The sequence below is a fragment of the Urtica dioica genome, chromosome 3 (assembly GCF_054948205.1).
Source record: "Urtica dioica subsp. dioica isolate 48M chromosome 3, U.dioica_male_clone48M_v1_H2, whole genome shotgun sequence".
NCBI classification, from domain to species: Eukaryota; Viridiplantae; Streptophyta; class Magnoliopsida; order Rosales; family Urticaceae; genus Urtica; species Urtica dioica.
The window spans coordinates 50,386,478-50,411,503 of record NC_142758.1 but is presented as its reverse complement, the minus strand read 5'-3'; the positions used below and the strand labels follow the sequence as shown (position 1 = coordinate 50,411,503).

Sequence of the window (25,026 nt, the reverse complement as noted above, 5' to 3'; positions counted from 1 at the left end):
TGCTCAGAATCCACGAAATAGAATCGCCTTCGTACCACGTGCCATCTCGTTTCGAAGCACCCAAAAGTCACGAGCAACTTTCTCTCTCATCAACTTATTCCGATACTAAAAAAATATCATCTTATGTAATCAAAGCCAAATTGGGCAATAAAGAATATTTATTTATCCATCATCTACATCAATGATAATCAATATATTTTACATATATCAATATGCTTTCTAACGCGCGTACAAACACGTCTAACTAGAAATGATATTTATCTGAATACTTAAGTCGCAACGCTATTACTTTTTAAAAAAAATATCCCAATATGTCGGTCAACTAGTTTTGAAAAAATAAACAAAACTTCCCACATTTTGGTATTTGAATTTTTTTTGAAGCAATTCATGTCAATTTACAGTGAAATAAGCCCATAAAGACAAATCCTTGAGAAAGAAAGAGCCCATATTAGGCAGGGCTGGGTTTCGAAACTAAGTGGCCATTTCAGGCAAAATCAAAGTATTTGTGTAACATTCCAAACCCGTATAGATAGAGAATGGAATGGGCTATTTATTTATTTAAGGGAAAATATCTAGAGTAAATGACATATATATCCCCTCAAAAAATATTATATTACAAATATCACCCTTTTCGTTTATTTTTTACAACAAAATAATTTGAACTCCTGAAAATACACTTAATAGAATAAATATTTATTTACTATTTTAATAAAAAAAAATCAAAATCTCTCTTTTATATAAAAAAAACCTTAACTTTTTATAAAGAAATTTTTTTAATTTAATTTTTTTGTATATAGAATAGAAGATAAAAAATTATTTCATTAAGGGTATTTAGGGGATTTCAAATTATTTTTTTGTAAAAATAAACGAAAATGGTGATATTTGTAATATAACATTTTTTAGGGGATGTATATGTCATTTATATTAAACTGGAGGGATATGTCTGATATTTCTAAAAATAAAGGGGATAAATCTCGCATTTCGATTAAACACAAGGGATACTCGTGCTATTTTCCCTTTATTTAATTTTTTTTTTTTTTTTGGATAAATAACAAGCTATAGCATATCTTTCGATCTGTTAGAGTCGCACTTTCTGACCCCCTTTTCTTCATTCTGAAAACACAACATTTAAGCACAAGTGATGTTTAAGCACAAATTACAAAGAAATTCCTCAAAACTTGAATAATAACAGACATTTAGGCATTTTCAGAAATTGAATCAGACACCCTTGCAAAACCATACAAATAGGTTGTGCCACTCAAACTAAACTCTGCGCAGACAATTTCAATTAAATTTAAAAGGACAAGACTGATTAATAAAAATCGGACTAAGCGGGATTCATAAATTTTTTAAAAAAAAAACAGCCAGCCGGAAAAAAATCACTACTTTTGTTGGTCAACCCAAAAGTTTCATCGTACTCCGATGCATGAGATTTACCTCATACTAGTTTATCTACTAGAACATCAAAACCAAAACGCCCTATATTTTGTTGGTTGACTTAGGCGATAGGAAGTTCACCGCAGTCAAAGATGACGACTTTTTTTGTGGGGCGATCGCCGCGATCGGTGGGTTGGGACTCGATGGACCGCACCACTTCCATTCCTTCCAACACCTGCCCAAACACCACGTGCCTCCCGTCCAACCACGGCGTCTAAAAAAAAAACCCGACCCACCAAAATATTATCATCAATCCAAAGTAATTTCATTTCTAAATGCGAGATGTAGCTATATAGCCAGTTTAAAGTTATGAATTTGAAAAATAGCCAAGGTTTGTCTGAATTTAGTGAAATAGCCAAAATGTGCAGTAATCTGATTTCAAAAACTTTTTTGACCCGAAGATTAATTTTTTTTTTAAAGTGATAAATTGTATATATTAATCGTCAAAAATTTTAATCTTAGCTGTAAAAAAAAATTTGAAAATGTAAATTTGGATACTTTGTTGAAAAATTAAAACTTCGACTATTTTGCTAATCAATAAGTTTCAAATGACTATTTTGTACAATTTTTCCTTTCTAAATTGCAAGTGCAAGTATGTTCGTACCTTGACCGTGCATATGAAGAACTGGCTTCCATTTGTATTAGGTCCCGCATTTGCCATGCTCACGGTTCCCGGACCCGTGTGAACCACTGCGATCATAACATTTTATTAACCGCAATAAATGATTTTTTTCAAAAAGAATGAGCGTCAATTTATCACCCACTTGATAATTAAGCAACGATTATTTATTTCAACATACATTTGAAGTTCTCATCCTTGAACGTGCGTCCGTAAATACTCTTTCCTCCGGTACCCTGCAACGCAAGTAGAGCATTAAGCCTCAATAACCGAATTTTAGCTCCGCAATACGTTCGATTAAAAAAAACTTGCAAGCTTTTTTTACAAAATGTATTATAAACAAGTATATGGTGGAATAGGGGCAGAGGTACTGCGCACGTGTAGTCCTTTTAAATAGTTTTCTATGTACAATGAAGTTAAAATTAGTTACTGTTATCTTTTATTGTTGATTTTACTAATTCTAAATTACTTATTTATTTATTATAACAAAATTAAATTATTATTAATCTTGATTTTACCCACATTGCCTTTGTCGAAATCCCCTCCTTGAATCATGAAATCCTTAATCACACGGTGGAACGCCGAGCCTTTGTACCCGAAACCCTTCTCGCCTAATCAAACGAGACAACACTTGTTTTACACCCAAACATATAAAAAGATTCAAGTACGACAAGCAAAAAGAAAAACCTGTGCAAAGGGCTCGGAAATTCTCGGCGGTTTGAGGCACATCGTCGCCGTAAAGTCCGATCACAATCCTTCCGGCGAGTTTCCCCACAGGATTCCCAATGCTTACGTCAAAGTAAACCTTGTTCGTCACTTTTGATTGTGTCTCCACTTCCTGAAAATTTCAAGAGACAACCTGTTTAGTTTAATCGCTGCGGATATCAAAAGCTTCAAACTTTACACAATAATTTAAGACCCAAACCCCCGGTTGTCTCAAAAATCGATAAGAAAATCCGAATTCCATTGATTAACGATATAAAGTACAAGATAAACCCCGTATTCGAGAGATCTAGACTTGCAACTCTTAATATCACCATGTTTAAAGCTACAGATATCAAAAGCTTCAAACTTTATGCAATTTCTTAAGACCCAAATCCCCGATGTCTAAAAAACTAATAACCTTCGAATTCCATTGATAAACGATATGAAGTATAAGATAAACGCAGGTATTCGAGAGCTATAGACTAACAACTCTTAACATTACACCATGTTTAGAGCTATGGATATCAAAAGCTTCAAACTTTATGCAATTTCTTGAGACCCAAATCCCCAATTTCCCGAAAGAAGCTGATAAGAACCTTTGAATTCAATTGATAAACGATTTATACATGTAATTCCGGGTATTCAAGAGACTTGGAATTCAGTTCCCCAAAAAAGGCACCTAAGCGATTATTCACAGCCTCTTTTTACAGACTAAAAACTCCCAAGAATATTAAACCAATTCTGACTCCAACAATCAACTAAATATTTCAAAGTCTAAAGGGCAAAAGACAAAGCTTTCTCATTTAACCCGAATTCTCTATATTCTCATCACAGAGTCAATAATAATACATGTATACATATATATACCTCTGCGGTGGCTCGGACTGGAGAGAGAAGAGCGGGTTTCCTCCGAGAGGAGATATCAGAAGATGACGTCAGAGAGAAGGTACGAGAAGACAAGAAGTCCGACGAGGGAAGCGAAACTCTGGAACGGGGCTTGAAGGAGCTGCAAGTGGGTCCCACGGGTCCTCCGATCTTAGGCACGCTTCGAGTGCCCACATTGGACTACGATACGATGCGATGCGAACGAGGGCAGAGAATCAGATAGATTGAAACAAAAATAATAAACGAAATTCGAAAACAAAGGAGGTATTTTCTTCGTTTGAGAATTTCGAATAAATAGCTTACCAATGCTGTAAATGGAGTGGCCATGGAAGAAGAAAAGTTCGGAGCTTTGTTTGTGTACGAACTCTAGGGATACAACTTTTTGGGTTGTACTAGGTGAGTGAGTGTGTTTGTGTTTTGTTCAGGTTTTGTGGGATTTTTGTTCCAAGGGTTTGGTCGTGGGGGTAGTGTCGTAATTTACTGATTTGTCGTTTTTGGCTTTGGTGGTTGTTTGTATTGTTGGCATTATAATATGAATATTAGGAGAGAATGAATTTAAAATCAAAGCACAATTCAAATGTCATAAGTAACCATATAGTTCTGCAGAATTCTACCACTCGTAGTCTTATCTTATGATTCTTATCTAGCGATACACACAATAATATTGACAAATAAATAATAAATACATAAAAGGTTTTTTGGGTATTTAAATCAAAGATAAATGAAGTTCTATCATAATTGAATGCATAAATGATTCGCTACTCGCTTTAAAACATTCTCTCAAAAGTAAATTCAAATAATATTCCAAGTACTTTGGGCCTCGGCCAAACCTCACTTTGGCACATGCCCATTTATCTTCCTAGGCTCATCTTGGATCTCCTTGATCTTAGCTTCATGGCTTTTCTATAAATACAAGAAGTAATCTCTCTTCTCTCTCGAAATTAGAGACGAGCTAAAGCTTATTGCGTCATTCAATTTGATTACTGTTATTGCGCCTTTGATTACTGTTATCGCGCCCTAATAGCTCACTTTGAGTTTGTTTACATTTTTTTGGATAAACACGTGAACTCTAGTTTATCCGAAAAAAAAAAGAATTAAAATATGGAAGCATATATTATATTATAAAACTTATACATACTTTTGATTATTCATCAATCTACAACTACATATGCGTATATTAATCAGTGTTACCAAAATTTTCACAAACTCCCGTTTTTCATGACAAATTCCCATTCTCTTCCGTGGGCCAAATGAATTGTAACCCAATGGCATCCAAAGAAGTGGGCCAATAAGTACATCAACGATGGCCTTTCCTTTCCTTTCCTTTCGTGCCACGTAGTCCAATTTCTTGGTTGCCATTAAAAAAAAATAAGTAAAGTTCACCAATGGCCGAGAAGCTCAAACTCGTGCTCTCGTTCCCATTTCGCCCCTGCGATATTCATCGTCGTTTTGGGCCATTTGCGTCGTTTGGTAGCAAAAGCAATCCCAGAGCTTCGTGGTCATCGACAATGGCTTCCAACACCAGAACCACCAAAGTCTTCGATTCCCATTTGCATGTCTGGGCGTCCCCAGAACAGGTCAGACTCAAAAAGCTCACATCTTTCAATTAAACCTTTTTTTTTTCTTTTTTTTTTTTTTAAATTTTAGATTTTTCTTTCTCTCCTTTTCAGGCTGTTAATAAATATCCTTACTTTCCCGGCATCGAACCCACTTTACCCGGCAATGTCGATTTCTTACTCGAGGTAGAGATAAAATGGTAAATAATATACATGAAAGGTCGAACAATTGTGGTGAAGTTTGTGGTGACGTGGCAGTGCATGGAAGAGGGTGAGGTTGATGGAGCGCTTATAGTACAACCCATCAATCACAAGTTTGACCATTCTCTTGTGACGAGGTTGTCTTTCTTTCCCATGTTCTCATATTATTGATTTGGATTTGGTGATCATCACATTATTGGTCACATATTCTCATATAATATGTCAGTGTTTTGAAGAGTTACCCATCAAAGTTTTTGGGGTGTTGTCTTGCTAATCCTGATGAAGATGGGACTGGAATTAAACATCTTCAACAACTTGTTTTGGAGGTACATTCATATCAAGGATTAATGAACCAATATCGAATTTCTGAGAGAGAGAGAGAGAGAGATGAAAATGAACTAGTCACTGGTTTAAATCTCCGAGTATTTAGGTTGATCTGATCGGTCTCTAATGATGCTAGGATGGTTATCGAGCTGTCAGGTTCAATCCGTATCTATGGCCGCCCGGTGAAAAGGTATAAAGTTGTTGATTTTAGCTTGTTTGAATTGTAGGCTTTATCATTGTTTATTTAAAATAATTGGATCACTTTTAAAAAAAAATGTAGATGACAAATGAAGTTGGAAAGTTGTTATTTCGTAAGGCCGGAGAACTTGGAATTCCAGTAGGTTTCATGTGTATGAAGGTAACAAGATAAATATATATATATATATATATATATATCATATATGTGTATGTGTATATACGAGAGAGAGAGAGAGAGAGAGAGATGAACACTCTGTTTTTTGTTTTTGTTAACAGGGTCTAAATCTTCACATATCAGAAATAGAGGAACTGAGCAAGGAATTCCCGTCCACGCTCGTTCTTATCGATCACTTTGGTTTCTGCAAACCTCCGACGTTGACTCTCATCTCTTTGCTTTTTTGTTGACTTTGACTCTGCAACAAATGGGTTCACATTCACATGTTAGTCTGTTTGCAGGAATGAAGAAGAGACTAAAGCTTTCTCAGCGCTCCTAGACCTGTCTAGATTCCCACAGGTTCAAAGCTTCAGATGCTTAAAAACGAGAAGCTCTTTGCTTTTGTGGTCCCTGAACTTGTTTAGTTGAATTGGACAGGTATATGTGAAGTTCAGCGCGTTATTTCGGGTATCAAGGAAGGGATTTCCGTATGAAGATTTATCGGACACTCTTTCACGAGTCGTGTCCACATTCGGTGCTAATCGCGTCATGTGGGGAAGGTAATTCAGTGAGTGAGTGAAAGAGAGACCGTTTTCACGACGAACAAAAAGAAAGGTCTGTTTGAAAAGTGTATGAAGATAAGAAGTCAACCTTTTTTTTTGGTTGTTGGTGCAGCGATTTCCCGTTTGTGGTTCCGGAATGTGGTTACAAAGGAGCCAAAGACGCTGCGATTCTCGTAGCCAATCAAGTGCCTTTATCGGATTCGGACTTGGATTGGATCATGGGAAGAACAGCGATGGAGCTTTTTTCTACCAAAAATACCCCTGCATAGGCTCACTTTTGTTGCAATAATGTCGTTTGTGTTAAGTTGTAAGCTACCAACTAAGATTGTTTTTATGTTCAGTGTTTTGAATAATATTCTATTATAAATAAGTGCCAATAGAGTTGGAAGAACAGCGATTGAGCTAGTTATCTCTGCTCTTATTTATCTTGTCCTAAAGCCTCAAAAGAGGGCTAAATGGAAGGAAGAAGAAGAAGAAAGAAAAGATTGCATTTTGAAACTGCAAATCTGATCTAATAAATTTTATTAGAGAACTCGTAATTCTGTACAAGCCTATATCCGACACTACTGCACACTCATCATCATGATATTTTGAACAAATTTGACTATTGAAAGAAAAAAAAAAGATTCTAGTTTAACCCCTCTAAATAACCACAAGGATTGTACAGAAAAAGCTATAAAAAGGTGACATGGGAACTCTTTGACTAACTAACTAATCTTCGATGCGTTGAATTTCGCCCATCATGATGCGATTGCTAGTGACTTTGAAGCCGAGAAGAGCAGGGTCGATTTGCTTCCCTTTCTTGCCCTTCTTCTTTCCGCGCCGGCTTTGGTCGGAGTTCAGATCCGCCGGAGTCGGAGTCGGAGTCGGAGAAGTCTTCCTAGCGTTGTTGCTCTTGAGCATGTCGCTGAATGAAGCCTCGGAAACGTCAACCTCACTCATCGACGAACTTCGTATGAAACGCGCCTCCCTCGCTGCTTGTTGGTTACTTGATTGATTTCCCGTTGCTTCTTGTCGAACCCCTGAAACTTTTCGAGTATCAACACATTGCAGAAGATAATAATCCATAATTTCTATATTGGTGGCATTTTGGTCCCATAACACCTTTATTTGAAGCATTTTAGTCTCTAACCTATTGATTTAGTTGCATTTTGGCCCTTTACAAAAGAAAATACCTTTTTTTTTATGGGTACAAATAATTTAACACCTATCTTAGTTTTTAAATCCTTATTTTATTTTGATGGTATTATATAGTTTGTAAATATTTTTTTAAGCTTATTAGGTCTTGAATTTTTTTTTTTTTTTTTTTTAATTATGAAAAGGATCAAAATGCTACTAAGCCAATAGATAAGAGACTAAAATGCTAAAAAAATTGTTAGGAGCCAAATTGCCACAATTATCAAAATTTATAGACTTTAAGCCAAAAAGTTTGATAATAATAATGTCGTGTACCTTCACGCGGGGCAGTTGAAGCTTTCCCTCTCGAAACTGAATCGGAGACCATATCTGACAACCCGTCTTGGGACGATGGTGTTCTTGGCACGGGAGGGCGTCTCAGCAGAATATTCTCTTGCCCTTTGAGCATCACCGGTACACTGTTGAGATTGAGAATCACGTCGAATATGAGAAAACAACAGACTAAACTTGTATCCAACAAACAAAACGCACCACTTTCACCGACCAAATTCCGGTCCCAAGTGGTTATACAGACGATTCAAGGCACTCACCGATCCTTTGTTGCGATATCATCCAAAAACATACTGGACGGTCCACCCAACTTGTTATCGTATATGCTTCCACTTCCGCCTGTGAACAGGAAAAATACAATTGAAGAAAGTATATTATTATTAACTAAAAGGGTAAGCGAAATATTAAACGTAGACATTGCGTGGAAAATAAAATTAACCTGCGTTGACCCCGAGGGAAGGATGCCTAGTGAGGGCATTCATTGATCTCTCGTGATCTAAAGCCGCAAAGCTTTCTTGCTGAATCTCGAAACCACCGCTCCGGCTTTTTGCCCTCGGACCACCTTCACCGCCCTGAACGCCCAAGCGTTCTTTGTCTAGAGAGGAAGCTCCGGAATCGGATCTGTGCATCAGTTTTTCGTTGCTGGACTGCTCTTCTCGGGACGGGTTAGAACCGTACGCTCTCACGTTAAACGAACCGCTCATAATGGCTTCTTGGTCCGGTTGGACGCCGAAAGGCATATCCGCCGACCTCGTCATCGGAAACTGGCCCGGCAACACCCTACCGCTTTCGGAGGCCAAACCGCCGTTGCTCGAGTCCGCCATATCGCTCAGCTGATTGCTCGACTTTGGCTTCAGCAGCTCGAGGAACAGCCGTTTGGATTTCTCCTCGTTGATCCTCTCCGACATCCACAGCGTGGAATCCTCGGAGCCGACTCTGGCGGGCTCTGATTCCCTGTCCTGGCGGCGCGGCGCGGCGTGGGAGTGCTGGAACCGCGGGTCGACGTAGCTGTTTCCGCTCTCATCAAAGCCGTCCATGTGCGAGACGTGGAACTGCCCGTGGGGGTGGGCCCCGGAGAGGAACTGCCCGGCTTGCCCGGGGGATTTCAGGTGCGAACCCGAGTCTTGCATGCTCAGAGCGTGGGCCCGGGCCATGGCGGTCTCGACGTCGAGGCCGGACATCGACCGCTCGAAAAGGCCTTGCTGCTGAAACCGGTCGCCGCGCTCGAACTGCTCTTCGGGGGACAGCCTTTGCTGCTGCTGCTGAAACACGTCCAACGGGTTGAAACCCGGCCTGTGTCCCCTGAACAGCTGGTTGTTGGTCTCGTCTTGCCTCATTCCCATGGACAGCTGTCGGGCTTGCAAGAGCTCGTGTTGCTGCTGGTGCATCTGATGCTCCAGAGACTGCAGTTGCGAGTGCTGTTGCGACCGAGACAGAACCTCCAACAGGTCTCGTTGGTGGTCCGGCGGCTGAGCGTGGCCGTATTTCGCCTGCAAGAGCTGCTCGAGCGACGGCCTGTGAGGGTGACGGGTCTGTTGTTGTTGTTGTTGTTGTTGCATTTGGTGTAACAGCTGTTGCTCCAAGAAGACCTGGTCCAGAGCGGTGTTCATGTGTCTCTGACCGTGCTCGACCATCTGACCCTGCAAGAGCTGCTCGAGAAGCAACTGCTGTTGCTGTTGCTCCTGCAACAGCTTCTGCTTCTGCTGGAACTGTTGCTGCTGAAGCTGGTGGTGTTGCTGGAGCTGAATCTGCCGGTGCTGAAGAGCCATCAGGTGTTCCAGCTCCGGGGAAGACAGCTGTTGGATCGGATCCGGCGCCATGTTCTGAGACGACAGAAACTTGTGTTGCTGGAGTTGGTGGTTCATCAGCTGATCGGCGAGGTCGAGATGGGTCGCCTCGCGTTCCATTCGCGAGAAATTTCGACCGCTCGCCATTTCCTGGTACGGCTCGACCGGGACTCTGCTTTTCATCTGAGCACCTTCGAGCTCCGACCACAGCAACCCGAACGGGTGCAACTTCGTTTCCGCGTAATCCGCCGCCTGCTTCAGCTGTCTTCCGGAGCTCGAAATCGGGTCGGAAGATTTCGCCGTGGGATATCCCGTGTAAGCATTTTCTGGAAAATTAAAAAAAAAAAATTATTAGTGAATCTATGGTTACAAAATTCGAGGGAGCGTGGTTTGAAGCTTTTAAAAACCTTCGCCGCCTTGCCCGCGGTAATCGAGGTAGCTTTGACCTTTGAAATGTGGAAGCTGCTGTTGTTCTTCGGCTTCGGAAATTCTCAGCTGAGCAAGCTCGGCCGCTGGGAGGCCATTAAACTCTGAAAGTGACGAGCTTGGCTCGTTGCCGATCGATAAATCATTCATCCGAGGAAGGGGAGAAGATGAAGGAACCATGTTCCCGCCAAAAGCTTCATATTCTCCGCGCTCCGAGGTTTGATTTACAGTCTCACTCTGTCCACCTAAAGACTTCAGATGCGGCATCATATCACCCAAGTATTGGAAAGGTGTTTCCTCGGGAGCGTCGGCTAAGCGAACAGGCAAGTCTATCCCGAAAAATCCTTGTTCAAACCATGAAAGGATATCAACCCCCAAGAACGGTCCCTGGACCACCCCTTGAGGATCAAGGTAACATAAACATAAATCCTCAGGCCACACGTCGTCTTCAGTCTCTTTTACTTCCCCCGTAAGCTTTTCATTCTGTTCATGCTTCAATGAGTAAAGGAAAACGTCGTGAGATCTTGCACGATCGAGAAACTTAAAAGTTGAGACTGATATTGCGGGAAACAGAAAAAACAGATGTCACCAAGATATGGACATAAAAAAATAAAAAAGATACCTTTCGGTAAATTGCATCGGTAATTGGCTGATCTGGACCACCAAAGTTCATGTCACCACACATACCATTATTTTCCAGATATACAGAATTTGATCCTTCAGGACCATTAGTGAAGGTGGCCTTATCTTCAAGTTCTTCAAAAAGAACTTCCTTTCCTGATACATTATTCAGTTCACAAACAATACAATCTAAGTTTTATGATTAAAAAAAATATATATCAAGGTAATAACGGATGAGGAAAATAAGAAATATAAATATCAATCAACCTACCATCTCTCATACTCCTATTATGTGCATCGAAATTCCAGAAAGAATCACCATCAACTCTGAGATCCTGCACAGTTTCTTCAGCCTCCTCAACAAGAGTTAATGGAAGATTATCCCCAACTCTATCCACAGATTTCAGTTCTTCGCCTACGAAACGAAAAATGGTTAAACCACAGATTTCATTTTATCTAAGACTGGATGTCAGAGATACATGGGCTAAAAAAAATACCTGTCACATTTTCAGTTGATCTGCCCTTATAGGCCACATCACTACCAGTAATCTTTCCCTTCCAAATACTGCTAAGCATTTCCTATTATCATCCACATACAACACACAAAAAAAAAAATCAATAACGTTACGCACAAGAGGCTTCATTAAAAAATCTTCGAAAATTCAGAGAAGGATCATATTGCTAACCTCCTCGGCAGCATCAGGGGCAACAAAAGCCAATGGTTCGATCAATCCCACTTCGGTTAGAGGGGGTGACTCTTCCATGTCTTTTGGCATCACAGCGAAAACAGGATCGAGATTTTTCAGGCGATAAAGGTCGAGAAGCTTTCCCCTCGGATAGCAAAAAACATCAGCAGAGTATCTAGACTTCCCAGGAATGCCTTCAGCGGATGATCCCAAAGACGACGGCTGATTTCCCCTTCCCCGTCCCAGGGAAAACCCCACATACGACCCCTCAGCCTTACCGCCTCTTTCGGGCCCGAATCCGGGGGCGGCGCGGTTCTTCGCCGGCCCGCCCGTGTGGACTTCCATTCTGTGGCGCGGCCTCCATTTATCCCGAGAATCCGAATCACGCTCGGCCTTCGCTCCGGCGAAAGTCTGACTGTCGGAGTGGGGTTCTTCCTTTTCCGGGTCGGTTTTCTTCGACTCCTTGTCTTTCTCCTCCGGGCCCCACCTCGACGACCACTTGCTGTCGCGCCTGGCCTCGTGGGCGGCGGGGTTGTTGCCACGGCCATCGTGCCACCGCTCGGAATTGGGGACCGCTCGGTTCTCGGCCGCCGACTCCCTCATCGCGCCGCCGTCCCGGCGCTCGGGTTTCCGGCGATCTCTTCTGCCGGCGATCAGGCTGGTCTCTCTCTCCTCTTCGCGCCAGCGGCGACTGTTTTCGCCGTCGGCGTTCAGCCGCCTCCAATCCTTCTTTTCCTCGGACCCTTCGAGACGCCAAGCCTCCTTTTGGTTGTTCTCTGTCGGGTTTCCGAGCGAACTTGGAGGGCGCGGTTCCTTTCGTAATAACATTAGCAAAAAAAAAATTCCAAATGAGAATCTCCCGCGATCGAATAAGAGAGCCGTGACTTGTTTCAAAGGATGAATCGGCGCACTTACCATTTTAGACTCAGTAGGTCTGGCGTAAAGCCACTGGGGAGACAAGGGTATGCTGTTGTCTGATGCCGCGGAATCTTCAGCCACAGATAAACGAGAACCGAAATCAGATGAAACGAAATTGAAACAATGTTATGAACCCCCATGTGGATCTAATTATATATATATATATATACATATATATGTAGGAATACCTTTGGAGTCATCAAAAAGCACCTTTTCCAAACCACTACCCACAGAGATTTCAACTGAATAAAAACACAACAGAACACCTTTACTATAACATTTGTCAAGAACAGAAAATATGGTAGTCAGAGAGAGAGAGAGAAAGAGAGAGAGAGAGAGAGAGAGAGAGAGAGAGAGAGAGAGAGAGAGAGAGCAACTATATCATCAATAGAAAAACAAACTACAAAGTTTCAAAAAAAACTACACAAGCACATCATATTATTACTTATCTGCCAACTATCATTCCAAGTGGGGAAAACAAAAACTTCAAACAAAGAAAGAGAAGGAACTTTAGAAAAAGTTCAGAATTGTTCAATATCTTTCACATCCAATACAAAAAGGAAACAGAATAAAAACTACACAATACTACCTGATTGAAAAAAAAAAAAGGTAATTGTATTCTGAAATGGGTTTTAATTAGCTAATTAACCTAGTTTCAAGCAAAATCCTAATTCTCATAAAGTAACAGCCAGGTATATACTTTCATAGACCAAAGATACCAAAACCACATGCCTCGAGCTTAAGAGATGAAATTAAGAATTACGAGATTTGAGACAAACACGTAACATTATTCATTCGTAATATATCAATTAAGAATTTAAGATCCAACCAGTGCTGAAAAAAAATTATCTGAAATCTAATTCGATTCATATGTAAATTTTCAAATTTCATGTTATTTCGGATTAATTATCACTATAACTCGCGAAGAAACAGCTAAGAATAAAAGGCAATCCGCAAACGAAAGAAAGAACAAAGAAAATTCAGTCAACGAAACTTAATATATAGTAACGAAGTTCAGTTACTCGGATAATTCAGATTCGATCGAAACCAAGGGAATAAAATCAATCTCGAATCTCAGCATCGAACAAATCGAAAGTTGAGATTAATTTACCTTTGGCGGTCCAAAATTGATCGGACTGTTTCTTGGAGAGATCGTCCGGTAGATCGAACTTCCCTTCGTCGGCCATTGGTGAAGCTGAGAGAGAGCGAGAGAGCGAGCGAGCGAGAGAGAGAAAGAGAGCGAAATAGATATAGAGATCGAGAAAGAAGGAGAAGAGACGGAGACAGAGAGTGGACGATTGAAGAAGATGGCGATGAAGCGATGGCAATGATGGTTGGTCTCGAAAGCTAGGGTTTCAAAATTGCAAAATTAGCGAAGTTGCAGAGAGAGCGAGAAAGAGGACGAGAGAGAGAGAGAGAGAGAGAGGGTTATAATCTCGATTTGAAGGCAAATTTCAGAAAAGGAATACCTCAAAAATGCTTTCTTTTTCAAATATCGCAAGATTATGATTTCGATGCCCAATCTTCAAAACCCTTATATTCTATGTTCACCCTCGATTCCCAAATTACCCTTCATCGAGATTATTGTTTCATTTTTACCATAACTCCATTTTAAAACAAATCAAAGTAAATTTCATAACAGATCATCTGCAAATATACTTGGATTAACTATACAAATTCATAAGATTAAATTTTAGCACGTCTATTATAGTAGCTATAAAAATATATACCTACATATGTAACAAATTAAAGAAACGTTTTTATTGTAAGTTAAATTTTGCATGTAAATGTGATTCAAGTATTAAAGGTCAGAAAAAAAAAAAAACAATAGATATTTCATTAAACATATAATTTTTTTTTCTTTGCCTATGTTTATTTTCTTTCTCAACCAAATCCGAGATCCAACATGTGCACGGTTTGGTTTCTTTTTTTCTCCCTAATTATGTACACATTTATGAATAAATTCATTTGATTTGTAAATCTTGTCATCATGTATACAAAAGCAACCGAGTGCACACTCAAGTTTGTGATACAAAATGGCAATTTGCCATAATAGCACAACTAAGATGGCAAAGGGGAAAAATAAATATGTATGATTTTTAAATATTTTTTTGCGAGAGCATGAATTCAATAATAACATATTTATTTCATCGAATAAAAAAAACTGTAATTTATACTTAAATATTCAATATAATAAGCTGATCTATATATATGATATAAAAATGGAATAGGTAAAACTAGAAGGAAAAAAATTAATGAAATAGAAATAAATGAACAAAATACATTTACTTCATAGGTAGTCAAAAACCCTTAGAAGAATTTGGATCATTTGATGCAATAGTTTTTGCTTTGGAAGCAAGTTGCCATGAACATCAACAGAGGGAGTGACATATGGTAGCTGGGGGAAATAAGAAAATAGTAAGGAGCCTAAAATTAAATTTCACGGTCACCGTGGCAAAAATCTTTGGAAAATTGTCAGCGCAAACAATAAATATCTAAGTGCACTTCGAATTGGCATCGCCGTCGATTTATTTTTGAGATAGCGAAGATTCAGATACTCCATAGTTATCCACTCCATAGATCCTCTCGATTCAACAAATGTATCGCAAGATTAGGCATGGATTCGATCAAAATTGCAACGGAGGCACATTTAAACCGAGCGCGAGAAGGAGTGAGAGATGAAATATAGCACACATCTTACTCCAATGGAAAAATTGAACGAGTTGAAGATAGAGAGCTTACCTGCTGAACGTTTGAAAGCTAACTCTTATGGGAAATCGGGTGATTTCAATGGAAGATCGATTGGGAAATTGAGATCGACAATCATGGATGAGTGAACGAGAAAAGACTTGTTGCTGACAAGTGTTGACTCTCGATTTTAATGTTGGACATGGCACTAAACATTTTAATACCAATGAGAGATGCTATTTATCACGGGTCACGAGCCCTAACGATCCACACATTCATTGACACGTGGCAATTTGTTTTTTGTGTTTAATACTTTGGTCGGGAGTCGTGCGAATCGTACTCGGGCTGAAAAGCATTTATGAATACCATTAGAGTTCTCATTTTTTATTTTCTTATTTTTTATTATTACGTGAAAGAGCTGTATACTCACTTCAGTTGGCGCTCTGATAATTAAAAAAAAAGGCGCTATTAGATGATAATTTCTTTTTTTTTTTAAGGCGGCTTTGCTGCAGTATGGATTGAACCCACGACCTCCACACATGAGGTGGTGTGGAATTACCACTAGGCTATCCTAGGTACCACTATTAGATGATAATTTCTTGCCTAATTATTCTCTCGTACTATTTCCATACTCATTTATCTAGCAATCTCTCCTATTCGTAAGCTAAATAACTTTTAAGTATTATATATTTCAACCTCTAAGTATCTCTTATTACTTTCATACCCTCAATATATCTAGTTCCTAAAAGAAAATTTATGTCTCAAACCCAATTGACAATAATAAAATACATCTTCACGTAAAAAAAAAAAAAAAAAAAAAAAAAAAAAAAAAAAAAAAAACATTCTTATTTTTATTTTATTTTTTAGACAACACTTCTATTGTTTTTGGAATGAAGTCACTGAAATGTTAATTTGGCGATATTTGGTTTATATGCTAAGTATATAGCATTTGGCTTATTTTCTTGAAATTCTCCAAACATTGATTCCAACTTAGCTATATATATTTAGCTAGATCCCTTTACTGCAATATTATCTGAGCCGTAAATCTTCATAAGAACAAAGTTTGTCGTGAGAAATTCGTAGTCATAAACTCATAATGCAATGTAAACTAGTAAAAACTAGAGAGACTGAATTAAAAAATTGTTGTTATATTAATTGAAATCAGAAAACAATTCTTTACAAAATAGCTTCTGTAAATCCCATACATGAATCAAGAAAAGACATCGGACAAGCCGCTCTTATTCAAACTGAATCACAAAATCTTCGTCTCTACAAATTCACAAAGCAGCAAAACCACGAACTACCAGTCATTCAAATTCAAAGCTGTGAAAATCTGTTCCCAGAATTGGCCTTGTAATCGCAGCCTCGTCGCTGCTTCTTCTTCTTCTTGCCGAGCTTGTCCCACACGAAAGCTCTCTCCAATTGCTCTACTCGCTGAGAGAGCGAACTCAGGAGCCGAGTCTGAGCCGCGCTCCGTTCGTGGAGCTCCGACATCATTCCCATCAGCTTCTCGTTGTCCTCCAACATCCTCTCCATCAGCCTCCGATTTTTCCCGCCCTTTGCGATCACCGACGAAGAAGATTCGTATTCGCTCTCGGAATCAGAGTCGGGATTTGAAACTTCGATTTCGTCTCCATGGAGTCCCTCGTCGTTTTCGGTCTCCATTACTTCCTTCTCTTCTTCCTCTTCTAATGCTTCTTCTCCTTCTTCGTTAGCCTCCGGAGAGGATACGAATTCACTCTCGGAATCAGCCTCAGTTTTATCTATCTCTTTCGGAGAATCAGGCAGATCAGGCAATGAATCTGCTTCGGAGAACTTAGCTTCTTCCTCTTTCGCTCCAACCTGAACCGAATCGTTTTCAGGCTCTTTGGATTCAGATTCCTTGCGGTCTTCGAGTTCAGAGACTGCAGATTCGGCGTTTTCTGCAAAAGAAGAAGAGGCTATGGCGTCGATTCTCTCCTGAAGAGCTATGGCCTTTCTGATCACAGACTTCCGACACTCTCTGACGCCGGAATAGACGCCTCTAACGGAATCGAGCCTCAGAAGCAAGCTCATCAGCGTCTCGTTGAGTCTCAGCCTCTCCTTCTCGTCTCGCCGGAGAATCTTCGCCGTCTCAGGCGAAGAGATCGTCCTCTCGACGCCGTCGACCTCGCGCTTCACTGCCGCAATCTTCTTCACGCTCTTCCTCACCACGAAGGCTCTGAAAACCTTCTGGATCGTCGCCGCCGCCGCCGCCGCCGCGCCGGATCTCCGCCGATCGTTGGAGACGAAGCGCACCGGGACCGAGACGACCTTCGGAGACCTCCTCGCCGGAGAGAGCCGAGATCCGAAGTAATTCTCCCACGCTCTTCCTGGTTCGAAACCTTCCATCGTCGAAGCAGAGAACGAACTTTGATTTTTCTTTTTCCTTTGTTTTTGGCTTTTTCGATCTTCTGTTTGGCTAATTTGCATATGATGAAGGAAAAAGCGGTGGCTCGAAGTATTTATAGGAAGCGGAGATATTGAGAGTAGAGAGACTAGAATGATAATGAAGGTTCTGGAACTAAATTATTTGGAGGGAAGATTTTTTGTATTCTAGAATAGAGTAGATGGTTCTCTTCTTGCCTTGGTATGTGACAGCATTGTGGGCCACGCTTCTCTCGTGGACTCAGTCTGATTGACAACTTAAATATTTTATAAATTATATATTTTTTTAAGGGAATTTTATAAATTATAAAGAAGAAAAATATTCTTTAAGTCTTAACATTAATATCCCTCGCATTTTCCATAAAAAAAAAATAGTGCAACTTGACAGAATTTCTTTTGCATACACCAAAAGAAAGAGAAAAAAAAAACCATAATAAAAAAATACCCAAGATATTTCATTTTTAAATTTTAACATTACAGTTTATCTATTAATTGCAAGTGTTAAGAGTATGTGATTATTATTATTATTATTTTTTTTTATCAAATTTGTCTGATAAAAAAAACAAAGAAAAGTGAGAATGTCTGACCCCAACAAGCACAATACTAGCACACGATAACTGGCCCACTAAGAACTAGAATATTCTATTCATTTATCATTAATTTTAGTAACAGATTCATTCGGCGGCCAGTGATGGATCTAGTTGGGTAAATTTTAAAAAAAAAATAGGGGGGGTAATTTAAAAAAAAATCTCAAGTGGAGTTAATTTGTAAACTTTTAAGGTAATTTTTTTAAAACAATTTTTAAAATGGACTAAAAATGTAAAAGAAAAAAAAAATTGAGGGGGTCACGTGACCCTTAGGCCCCATGTAAATCCGTCATTGCATCCGGCATGCAACATAATTCTTCCATTCCGCTCACCATTTAAACGGAAAACTCCGTTCCAAAAATTTCATTTGGCCAAATTTCCATTCTCACCATTTATTTTTTAATCAAGGCCATTTTTCAGGTAGAAATTTGTTTTTTCAGAAACGTAACTCAGGTTCCGTTTCGACCAGAATCCGGCCAAGGAACGAAACGAGATTTCCCGGGGTTTATTCGAAACTTTTTTGAGAGTGATGAAATTTGTACAACAAAGTGGAAAGTTGGCAATGTAATAAAAAACAGAAAATGGTGATCCTAGTGAAGAAGAAAGACCAGAAAGACCTTGAGTACTGTGTGTGGTTTGTGGTGTCAAAGGAAGTTCATTCTGCTCGGGATTTGAATCCCAGCCCTCTTCAGAAGTTCTGCTGAAGCAATCCTTGCCAATGAGATCACCTCTTTCTGTGTTCACATTCATATATTATACATCAATAATAAGTAAGACCAAAATTGTCAGCTATTTGAAGCCAATGAACAAATTTGAGTTTCTGTACCTCGTCCACATTAACAATCTTCTTATCCTTCATAATCCACTCACCATTGCACATCACGGAAATGATGTTCTCGGTTCTCATACAATACACGAGGCTGGATATGCTGCGATTTTTTTTTTTTTTTTTTTATGTTAAAAAAATGTCGCATCAATCTTCATGTTTAGTAATGAAAAGATTGGATTCGTGCGAAAAAGTTCTCACCAGTCGTGGACGGGCATCATCGACCACGATGAAGCATCGATCACGACCATGTCAGCCTACAGAGTTACGAAGCATCATATTTTAATGCCGATATATGTTTTTACTCATTAATTGAAATATAAACGAAACGAAATACTGGACTTTCGAGAGATCCGTGCTCCTCCCACTAGGACTCCCATACAATTTTACTGTTTTATACCTAGGCTCCTAAAATCATACAAACAAGCTAAATGGATAAATAATTATATAAAAAATTAAAAAAAAAAAAAAAAAAAAAAAAAGATCAGAGTTTTGGAAACGTTGACTTTCCTAGTCAACGGTCGTAACCTTTTTGCCGACCTCCAGCGAGCCGATCTCGTCGTCCCAAAGTACGGATTTGGCACCGTTGATTGTTGCCATTTTGAGAATGGTTTCAGATGGCAGAGCAGTGGGATCAGTAGTCCCTTTTGCAAAGACTTCTCTTCCTTTATTTATCAAAGAAGCCACGTACATCTCATCAACTGCGAGCCAAACCAACCAACTCGCTGTATTACTATTAACCCAAATGAGTTTAATTTAAACAACGACATTTAGCATATAGAGATCTAGAGTATAAATGGATAACAATTTGCAGTCAAATCGCAACACATCATTTAATTTTCCAATATCATACGACTCGGGGTAGCTCTCAACAAGAGGTGAACCTGTGGAATTAAGCTATTTTAATCTTGCAATTAGCATAATTGATACTGCAATTTTATTATCATACATCATCATTTAATTTTCCAATATCATACGACTCGGGGTAGCTCTCAACAAGAGGTGAACCTGTGGAATTAAGCTATTTTAATCTTGCAATTAGCATAATTGATACTGCAATTTTATTATCATACATTTAGGATTTTAATTATGTTACTCCGTACTCGTCCCTAAACCTACTTATAAATTAGTCTCAAATTTATTAATGAAGTAGCCTCCAACCAAATAACTTCATCTCTCTCAAAGCGAGAAGAGATTAGGTTCCAGTGGAGAATTTTCATAACACCATTCTCTCTCTGCTCACAACCCCAATGACCTTTGTTTTACACTAAAAAAAAAAAAACTTAAATAGATAAATTACTATTAAATAAGTGCGTTGACAAACCAATGCTCATTCTATTGTTTGACGGCGCTCCATCGGTTCCGAGGGAGACGCAAATGCCAGCATCGATCATCTCTCTGACCGGTGCAAACCCGAGCATTCTCATCGCAGCAGCCGGGCAATGAGACACTTTCACTCCGGCCCTCGACAGAAACTCAATCTGGCATCAAAAAGACAACAGAAAATTGTAGCTATCGTGAGCGAGAAAGAAAGAGCATTTTTCCTCATCCGATTCTGTGTTGTTGACCCAAACCTCGGCGCTGTTGACCCAAACTGTGTGAGCAGCTAGGAGATTGTCCCGCAGAAGTCCTATCTTCTCCAGATACGTAACGGTCCCGTGATCGACTTTTTGTCGCTCGACGACAAGCTGGTTCTCATAGGGTATCTCCGCTACATGCTGAGAATCGAAAACTCGTCTACGTCAAATATCGGGAACCCTCATGGCGTGTGATACTGATAAAATCCTTTCTATTTTCCTTGTGCTGTTTGGATGGAGTGAAAGTAGAAGATAAAGGAAAATGGGAGTGCAAATGCATAAATAACGAGTAGATTCCATTTTCCATGAAAATTCGGGTGGAAAATGAAATTCATCCAAATTTCTAGCACGTGGGGCCCGCGTTTGTTTCCATTCCCACTTTTCCCTCTTCTTTCATTTTTCATTTTTCATGACTTCCAAACACAACATAGAATTTGACTTTCCCTCCTATTTTTCCTATTCCCTCGTATTTTCACCTTCCCTTACATTTCGTGTGTTCCAAACAGAGGCTAAAGATTATGGGAAAAATAATGTATTGGCTAGGTAAACATGTGTTTGTCTGGAAAATATAGAACAAGGACACTGCGATCTTACTCAAATGATAAAGAAAGAATACGAAGCATACGAAACAAATCTAGAGAGAGAGAGAGAGAGAGAAGTACCATGTGGATTCCGGTTTTCAATTCTCTAGCAGCATCTCTCGTTTCGACAAGTAAGCGATCAGTCGAATTCATGATTTGCCTGATCCCAAACCACACTCTAACGCGACCATCCGCGGTATTATGGTGCTTCGCATAAAGCTCCTTCTGAGACTGCGTGCGAATAATCAAACCAACTCAAGCAATGCCTATTTGACTACCAATAGCTTTGACGTTTCAAACAGAAAAATTTGATCCATCCACGACTTCTAATTCTATATATAAGTATAATTAAACAAAGAAGAATCGTGGTTTATTAGCTTAAAATTCCATTTTTAATTTGTTTTGTGTGCGTGTGAGCGTGGAGAACTTAGAAGTTACTGGTGATATCTTTACATTAATTCTTAATTCATGTATTGGTGATAGGCCTAGAAGTATAAAATTAATGTTGGACCTGAATACAGTCGTGCGTGGTTCGAACGGCCCACGGAGAAGGCAGACCTTCACCGGCGTCCATGGTTGACTGAGCCAAACACGCACGAAGGCCGAGCAACTCGACAGCCCTCACCATCGCCGCCACGTGTTGCCCTCCCGCTTCTGCAAAGCAAGTCACCTGTTTCAAACACTTCCGTAAGTGATTTGAATTGAACAGAAAAAACTCAAAGCTAAAGCGAGAGAGTATATATTGGGAAAATCGAATTTTGTTCCGAAGATAGTTTTGTAAAATATATCAAGCCCCTGATTACATATATATAAACAGTTTCATAAAGGAACCGGAAGGCCGTAAATCTCTGGAACAAGCCCACGCTTTTACACCCAATTTCTCAAATTCAAAGCAAAAGACAAGATACAGAAAATGTAGAATTTTTTACCCATTGGTGAGTCATAGAGCAATCCAAATAGTCCTAAAACAGCTGAAAGCTAAAGCTAAAATTCCATTGCCTATGCGGAGCTACACATTAGTCCAAGTTTTCATTCCGGAAAGAGTTTCATAAAACCTATCAAGCCTGATGATACATTTCAGATAGGCATACAAACAGTTCTATAACGAAACCAGAATGGCATAAATCTCCGGAACAAGTCCACAGTTACATTCCCAAATTCCCAGGCTCAAAACTGAGAAAATTTAGTATTTTTTACCCGTCTGCGAATCAGATAAATCCAAAGAGTCCTAAAACGGCTTAAAATCTAAAGCGAGAATCACATTGCCAATACTATACACGATAAAAAAAAAGTCTTAAACAGTCATCCAAAAAAAGTTTTAAACATGAAACTCGGAGCTAAAGCACACATGACTACGAACTTTCATTCAGAAAAAGTTTCACAAAACCTATCAATCCTATGATAACATTTCAGACAGATATGCAAACAGTTCTACAACAAAACCAAAAAGGCCATATATCTCCAGAACAAGTCCACAATAGAACATACTTACATTCTCAAAGTCAAAGCAAGAAACAAGGGAAATTGTAGAAAGTTTTGACCCGTCAGTGAGTCATAGAGAAATCCAAAGAGTTCTAAAACAGCCCAAATGCTATAACGAGAATCACACTATCGATACGAATACGATACACATCAAAAAGCTGTAAACATTAAACTCGAAGCGAAAGTGAGAATATATTGGCAATACGGAACCACTCACGAGCCCATACTTCCATTCCAAAAGGAGTTCACAAAGCCTATCAAGCGCGTAAAATAAATTTCAGATAGATCTATAAACAATTACATACACAATTTCAATTTTTTTTTTTTACTTTGGCAAAGCAGCAATACAAAGAGTCTTAAAACAGCTTCAAAGCAACACTAACAAGCAAAAAATTGGCATTCATAAACATGAAGAAGCCATCAGAGCACAGATTTCAATGGAAACAGACAATCTCAATACATAAAAGTGAAACTTAAGCAACAATTCAACAGAAATGATAGTCTTCAAAAAAGAAAAAGAAAAAAAGAACATACACCAGAGTGAATGAGCTCAATGCAACACAGTAACGTGGATACATAGGAATCCTCTTCGGTCATGTTAGACTCGTACGGCCAGATCCGACCGTGCAGCCACGTCATCAAGTCCACGTCATCGGCAATCCCTCTCCCGAGCTGCTGAGAGGTATGAACATGAGTGTTCACGAACCCTAACCGTACAATCCAACCAAAATCAATTAAAGTAAAATCAAAGTGTTTGCGTTCTCGGAAAATCGAAAGGAGATCAATAAAATCGAGCACCAGGGAGCAATATTTGTTGGTGGAGATCGACGATCCGGTGCGGCTGAGCTTGAGAAGCAAAACGGCCGAGAATCGGAGAAGACTGACCGACGGCCACGATTCGGTCGCCGTCGATTACGATGGCTCCGTCGGCGAAGACTCGACTGTGGGAGTCCATTGTGACTATGGTTCCGTTGAAATATATCGTCATCGTCTCCGACTTTGCTTCCATTGTTGTCATTTTCCTTGCTTGTTTAGCTTCACTTCTTCTTTGTAATTGTGCTTTGTATACAGTCTTTTTTTTTTTTTTTCCCCTTTTGGAGGGAAATTTTATGTTCCATAATCCATTCCATCCAAAGTCCAAACATAATCTCATGAAGTCACTCTTTATGATAAAATAATACATTTTTTCATCATATACCATAAAAATGCTAACGGAAATGAAAACATAAGAGAAAAAAGAGGGGAGATTATGAGAGAAAAAACATATTAACATGGGTTCCACTTCCACTTTAAGTAAGTTAGATTAATTTTATTTTTTACGTAATTTTCATTATAAAAAAAATTGAAACTTCACCTTAGACACTTATATTTAACTTCTCATTTTCATTTTCCTCGAACTTTCTTCTATCCAATCAATACAAGTATTTTATTTAATTTTCCATGCTTTTTTAAGACTATAATTGGAAGTTTTACTACTACTCAAAAGAGGTTCAACTTAAGGGAAGTACTTTTTTTATTTTTTATTTTTTTTTTTATGTTACAATCATCCATATTTATTAGGATCTAGCTTTTGTAACGTCCAATCGTTAATCGGAGTGGTTTTGAATATTTTTTCAGATCCGAATCTCAAATTTAAAATATGATTTATTTATTTTTTTACGTTGATATCAGTCGGACAAGATCCCCTAAAATCGCAATCTGCAACAGACGAAGACCTACGTTTCGCTTGTAATTCGTGTAATAATCTGATAATGATTGATTACCTGCATAGACAAGTAACTCACATGTAATTTTATTGTATTTATGATTGTTTGTAATCCGCTTTTCATCTTCTTCTTATAAAAGTTTTTTAATTTCGTTTACGCTATTGTTATAATCTAAGTCTTTGACTTATATTGATATATCATTCGAGTAGCTTTTTATAAATAAAAAACAAAAAAAAAAACAAAAACGCTCAACCACAAATGTCTTATATTCTAGAATATCAACATGCTTAAATACCGAGACAAACTTCATATTTCCAGATTACAATTTCATTCAAATTCAAAAGCATATCTAGCAAAGATAATGAGCAACTCTATTCCAATCTATAAGCACACAAGAAAAGCTAACATTTAAAAAAAATGAGTTTGAATAACGGAACATGTAGATCTGGTCGAATCTAGACTCGTTCTCGTTCCTATTTAGTATGCCACATTTTCCAAATATTTAGCAAAACTGAATTTGATTATTGTAAACAAATATGATTATATAATTTATCTTCTTATAATTGGACTTATGTCCTGAGATTACCATGATAGTATTTGTAAACCGATATATTTTCAAACACAAT

The 25,026-nt window shown here is 38.9% G+C and overlaps 5 protein-coding genes across 8 annotated transcripts; 1 reads left to right on the top strand and 4 right to left on the bottom strand.

The window, feature by feature from the left end:
• Positions 1 to 1,102: 1,102 nt before the first annotated feature.
• PNSL5 (cyclophilin 20-2) lies at positions 1,103 to 4,072 on the bottom strand. The gene is made up of 7 exons (XM_089608745.1): positions 3,950 to 4,072; positions 3,629 to 3,826; positions 2,744 to 2,894; positions 2,579 to 2,667; positions 2,238 to 2,292; positions 2,042 to 2,127; positions 1,103 to 1,651 (listed from the first exon to the last, which is right to left on the bottom strand). Exons 1-7 carry the CDS (start codon positions 3,971 to 3,973, stop codon positions 1,499 to 1,501), a joined length of 756 nt encoding a protein of 251 aa, XP_089464871.1. The 5' UTR covers positions 3,974 to 4,072; the 3' UTR covers positions 1,103 to 1,498.
• Positions 4,073 to 5,006: 934 nt separating this feature from the next.
• Positions 5,007 to 7,103, top strand: LOC149403619 (catalytic/ hydrolase). 2 transcript variants are annotated; one of them, XM_089608744.1, is made up of 10 exons: positions 5,007 to 5,223; positions 5,317 to 5,388; positions 5,461 to 5,540; positions 5,630 to 5,729; positions 5,864 to 5,917; positions 6,008 to 6,085; positions 6,202 to 6,299; positions 6,382 to 6,439; positions 6,518 to 6,639; positions 6,755 to 7,103. In XM_089608744.1, the coding sequence occupies exons 1-10, from the start codon at positions 5,032 to 5,034 to the stop codon at positions 6,909 to 6,911; spliced, it is 1,011 nt and encodes a 336-aa protein (XP_089464870.1). In that variant the 5' UTR covers positions 5,007 to 5,031; the 3' UTR covers positions 6,912 to 7,103. The 2 variants fall into 2 exon arrangements, with proteins under 2 accessions (XP_089464870.1, XP_089464869.1); XM_089608743.1 differs by having other exon boundaries at positions 5,443 to 5,540.
• Positions 7,104 to 7,112: 9 nt separating this feature from the next.
• On the bottom strand, positions 7,113 to 14,048 carry LOC149403618 (GYF domain-containing protein). 3 transcript variants are annotated; one of them, XM_089608738.1, is made up of 12 exons: positions 13,659 to 14,048; positions 12,736 to 12,789; positions 12,545 to 12,618; positions 11,630 to 12,442; positions 11,441 to 11,522; positions 11,215 to 11,358; positions 10,945 to 11,099; positions 10,304 to 10,814; positions 8,549 to 10,222; positions 8,370 to 8,448; positions 8,095 to 8,237; positions 7,113 to 7,670 (listed from the first exon to the last, which is right to left on the bottom strand). In XM_089608738.1, exons 1-12 carry the CDS (start codon positions 13,732 to 13,734, stop codon positions 7,354 to 7,356), a joined length of 4,122 nt encoding a protein of 1,373 aa, XP_089464864.1. In that variant the 5' UTR covers positions 13,735 to 14,048; the 3' UTR covers positions 7,113 to 7,353. The 3 variants fall into 3 exon arrangements, with proteins under 3 accessions (XP_089464864.1, XP_089464865.1, XP_089464867.1); XM_089608739.1 differs by having other exon boundaries at positions 7,113 to 7,664; XM_089608741.1 differs by having other exon boundaries at positions 10,304 to 10,805.
• Positions 14,049 to 16,441: 2,393 nt separating this feature from the next.
• LOC149403617 (uncharacterized) lies at positions 16,442 to 18,515 on the bottom strand. Its single transcript, XM_089609203.1, has one exon. The coding sequence runs from the start codon at positions 17,684 to 17,686 to the stop codon at positions 16,553 to 16,555; it is 1,134 nt and encodes a 377-aa protein (XP_089465329.1). The 5' UTR covers positions 17,687 to 18,515; the 3' UTR covers positions 16,442 to 16,552.
• A 125-nt stretch (positions 18,516 to 18,640) lies between these two features.
• LOC149403616 (uncharacterized) lies at positions 18,641 to 23,893 on the bottom strand. The gene is made up of 10 exons (XM_089609202.1): positions 23,493 to 23,893; positions 23,229 to 23,401; positions 21,724 to 21,882; positions 21,294 to 21,443; positions 20,629 to 20,772; positions 20,379 to 20,535; positions 19,583 to 19,755; positions 19,256 to 19,311; positions 19,055 to 19,157; positions 18,641 to 18,962 (listed from the first exon to the last, which is right to left on the bottom strand). The coding sequence occupies exons 1-10, from the start codon at positions 23,875 to 23,877 to the stop codon at positions 18,873 to 18,875; spliced, it is 1,590 nt and encodes a 529-aa protein (XP_089465328.1). The 5' UTR covers positions 23,878 to 23,893; the 3' UTR covers positions 18,641 to 18,872.
• Positions 23,894 to 25,026: the final 1,133 nt, after the last annotated feature.